The following is a 4,180-nucleotide window of genomic DNA, read 5'->3' as shown; positions in this document are numbered from 1 at the left end:
GGAGGTGCGCGCCGCCATCTTTGTGCCGGGCAGGGGGGCTCTCGGCCAGTGCGGCTCCCACCTTCGCTTCAGCGGTCAGCGAGCGCCTGGAAACAAACACCCGCAGGCACGGTAGCCCAAGCTTTATTTAAATTTGGAAGAAAGGGGACGGAGAACGCTGCTGCTCTCTCTGCAAAAAGAGCATCATCTGCAGGAGGGGCGTGAGGGCGGAGAAGTGGAGCTACGAGAACTTTCCTCTTCGTCCGTTTCCCCTCAGCCTCCTCGGAGCTGTGCGCCCCTGCGCCTTCGCCTTCTCTCCAAGCCCTGGCTCCTCTCGTGCCTTTGTACCCTCTGCTGGGACGACATCGCCCGGGATTGGCTAGGTACTGTACTGAGCTGTGCCTCTGCTATTCCGCCTGCCTCTCCAGATCGGCAGGCCCACGCCGCCCCGCTGCGTCCCGGGGTGGAACCTTCCTCCCCGCCTCGACGGTCGCGGGGGCGGCAGAGGCTCGGGGTGGCGTCCCTGGAGGGTAAGGCGCCAGGCGCTGCTGCAGCTGGAACAGGGGACTGGAGCCGGGCAGTTGGTCGGAGATTTGGGGTTCCCAGGGTCATGCCCCCCAACCCCGTGGAAGGTCGGCACCCGCTCCCCGCGATCCTCGCAGCCTTCCGGAGCCCACATTCAGGGCGTTGCACCCCCTTGCGGCCACTGTAAGCAGCTACTTGCTTAGAGGCCCCGAAGTTGAGAAAAGGCTGTCCAGGAGAAGGGGAGCAGGACCTGAGGCCCCCGACCTCCTCCTGCTCGGTTTTCCCCATCCAGGCATCCTTCCCAGTTTAGGAGGAAGGGGTGCCTGCGGGGTAAACAGGGTCTGCATACGCGTCGAGAATATCTGTCTTGCAGGCAGGCAGGTCGTGGCTCTCAAATCCATGAGTGAGGTGGCTGTCACAGTCACAGCTTACACTCCAGCATCGGAGGTGAGACAGGTTTTGCCAAGTCTGAGGCTTTGCGCTGAGTGGAGTCCAGATCCTGAGCCAGCTCTGGGTCCTCAGGGTGGTGCAGACCCACAAGCCCTTGGTATGTGGCGGAGCCAACAGTGGCCCCCACCATAGGGGCCACTACTGGCACCCACCACCAGCTGTTCCCAGCACTGCAAGAGAAGGACAAAGGGGAGGGGGCGAGGATGGCTCGATTAGCCTCCCTCTCTCCAAGGGCTGGGGGCAGCAACAAGGGAGGTCCCTAATTAGATCCTGGAGTGCGTGGTAGGCACCCAGAAGAGGGTGTCTTCACCCCAGTGCATGGCATTTAGGAAGGACGGCAGGACTGATCTGCCCAGCCGCTAGCCTTGCAGCATTATCTGAATATAGGCGTATTACTGATGAGATTGCTAGTGCCGAAAGAAGTAGTAATATACACCCAAGACTGCATCTCTGAATCTAACTATGTCTGTCACAACTGGGAGGAGAGAGGAGAGAAAAGGAGAACATGGGTCTTGGCAAAGGAATTCTGTCTAAGAGGCCTAGAGAACTGTATCAGGAGAGAGTGGGTACCCAGGGAAGGAGCCACTGGCAGAGGGAGGCGAATGGTGGTCCACAGCAGGGAAAGCCATCTCCCACCTGAAGACTTCAGGGCCCCAGCCAGCCAGGTAGGTGAAGAGCCGTGGTCCCAGGTCCCTGGCAGGGTTGAGTGGAAACCCACAGTTGACACCCATGGAGAGGCCAATGACCAGGATCAGCAGCCCCACCACCACAGGCTCCAGACCAGCGGGCACGCCCTTGTTGCGTCTGTCCAGGATGGCCAAGAGCCCCACAATCAGCATCCCAGTGCCTATGACCTGGGTTTGACAGAGGCAGAGGGGACCCCATCAGTTGCTGAGGGTACCATCTGCCTCCCTTATTTAGCCACTCCACGCCACCACTCCTGTCATCTGGCTTTGTCCAACACGGGCAGCTAGGGGATCGAGGAGGGAGGTGGACTCCACCACCTTGGGACTGTGGTCCCAAGGGACAGAGCAAAAGGTGAGACTTCCCAGGTCTCCTTCTCACACACACCTACCTGATCCAGAAAGCCATTGTTCAGGGACAAATAGGGGGCAGGATAGGTGGCAAAGATGGAGGCTGTCTCCTTGGGGCCAGTCACTGTCAGGTTCCCACCGGTGTAGTTCTGTAAGGCGTCTTTGAGAGGGGGGCATCCAGTGTTTCTAAGTTTGCTCACCCAAAACCATTCCCAGGCACGCTTCCCCACACACAGCGCCCCAGCTCTGTCCCCTGTTACCATAGTAAAGAATGTAGGTGGCTCCCGAGGCAGAGAAAGCAGCCAGCAGCTGCACCAAGCAGTAAATGGGGAACTTGGCCCAGGGGAATCGTCCCAGGAGACACATGGCCAGCGAGAAAGCTGGGTTCAGGTGGGCTTCTTCAAGGATCAAGGAAGGAAAACCAGCATCCATTCAGTGTTGCTGCCAGACATTGTTACCACGTAACACCACTGTCCCTTCCCACAACTCTTTAAGACAATGTGGTTTCTATGACACCAGTGAAGGAATTTAGGCTCCAAGAGTGCAAGTGACTTATCTAGGTGACACAGCAAAGCCCAGATTTGAATCTAAGTCTGGCTGCTCTTTCTGTCACAGTATACCATGTCCCAGGGCTCCAGCCAAGCACAAGAGGCCCATACTTAACCTCAGTGCCCTGCCATAGATTTTTGCCTACGTGACCCAAGGGTGTAATGAGGGGGAATGGAGAAATACAGGAAGGGCAAGGGCTAGGTGACGCCAAAGGCATATCTCAGTCCAGGGCACTGGTCAAGCTCAAGGAGATAATGTCCATGAGTCACCAGAGGTTCTGCCTTTTCCCCATCACCAGATCCCCCGCTCCCCAGCACATCCCACCCTCTGATGCCCAGACACTCATCACCTGAGACGTTGCCGGCCACGTAGATGGCTATCGTCACGGAGAAAGAGCCAGCCAGAAACATGGTGAAGAAGTTCCCTTTGGTTTCTCCACTGGTGACAGCCTGGGCCACAGCCCCCTGGGTGAGGAGCTGGTGGGGAGCGGGGAGATGAGGAACAGGGAGCCCAGGAAACCAGCCAGAGAGAAGCGGTACGGGAAAGAGCCGGAGAGATGAAAGCAGACCTGAGGGCCCAGCAGGAAAGGAGAAGGGTAGAATGAGGAAAGGGAAAGAAGGGGAGAAGAAGAGGAAGAAGAAAGAAGGGAGAATGTGAGAGATGAGGAAGGGCAAGAATCAGAAAGTAGGGAGAGATGAGAACTGAGAGACAAAGAAAAGGAAAACTTGAGAGTTGAAAGGAAGTAGGATGCCAGGGAACAGAAAAAAGGATACTAGGAAAAGCCAGGAATTTTGGCCCACTTCCTCCCCCCTACCCCATTAGCTTGCCTACCAGGAGCACAAATACACCCAGAAATTCTGCCAGGCACTGTCGGACCAGGAGGCTGCGGATCTGGAGGTGGGCCCTGATTCTAGCCAGGGGCTCAGTGTAAGCCATGGTGGGGACACCCTGTTGCTAATCACTGCTGCTGCTGTCTGCAGAGGCCCACAGCCACTGACTGCTAGGGGCAAGATAAGGAAGAGACTTTAAAACCAATTAGCCTAGCTCCTGAGCAGCAGCTAATACCTGTGCACGTGTGAGGGGCAGAGCGTAGCTTTCTGTTCATGTGTGGAGGCCAGAATGTGGGGAGCCTGTCTGTGGGAAGGCTGCATGCTCAGGCACAGCCTGGAGTTTGGCCCTCTGTCTTCTGTCCTTCATCGCCACTCTGCACAGGCCTGGCCTGATGTTGGAAGAACCCGGCTTCGTGTACATTAGTTCTCTTGGTCCTGAAGACAATCGTATAAAGTAGTATTGCCCCCGCTTACAGCTGAGACTGTTGAGCCTTAGAATTCCCTAAGATCACATAGTTAGCAGATGAGTAAATTTAAATCCATGTCTCTTTTTTGTTGGAGACAGGGTCCTGCTATGTAGTTGAGGCTGGCCTTAAACTCCCTATGTAGCCCAGGCTGACCTTGAACACGTGGTAGTCCTCCTGCTTCAGCTTCCCGGGTGCTGAGATTACAGGTGAGCAGCACCATGCCTGGCCCAAATCTGTCTTCTCACGCTCTACCTGGTATTCTACAATGCCTCTCATCTGGAGCATGAAGCCTTTCCCCAGACTGTTTGGATAACTGAAGAACTCAATAGGCATCCCGGGAGACTGG

General features: G+C 56.3%; 1 protein-coding gene across 1 annotated transcript; it reads right to left on the bottom strand.

Annotated features, from left to right (window-relative positions):
- Positions 1-908: 908 nt before the first annotated feature.
- Positions 909-3,898, bottom strand: Aqp10 (aquaporin 10). The gene is made up of 6 exons (XM_005411519.2): positions 3,369-3,898; positions 2,887-3,013; positions 2,249-2,386; positions 2,030-2,148; positions 1,591-1,808; positions 909-1,124 (listed from the first exon to the last, which is right to left on the bottom strand). Exons 1-6 carry the CDS (start codon positions 3,471-3,473, stop codon positions 926-928), a joined length of 906 nt encoding a protein of 301 aa, XP_005411576.1. The 5' UTR covers positions 3,474-3,898; the 3' UTR covers positions 909-925.
- Positions 3,899-4,180: the final 282 nt, after the last annotated feature.

Source organism: Chinchilla lanigera, unplaced genomic scaffold (assembly GCF_000276665.1).
Source record: "Chinchilla lanigera isolate Chin_1 unplaced genomic scaffold, ChiLan1.0 scaffold00144, whole genome shotgun sequence".
Taxonomy (NCBI): Eukaryota; Metazoa; Chordata; class Mammalia; order Rodentia; family Chinchillidae; genus Chinchilla; species Chinchilla lanigera.
This window is presented reverse-complemented; position numbering and strand designations above follow the sequence as displayed.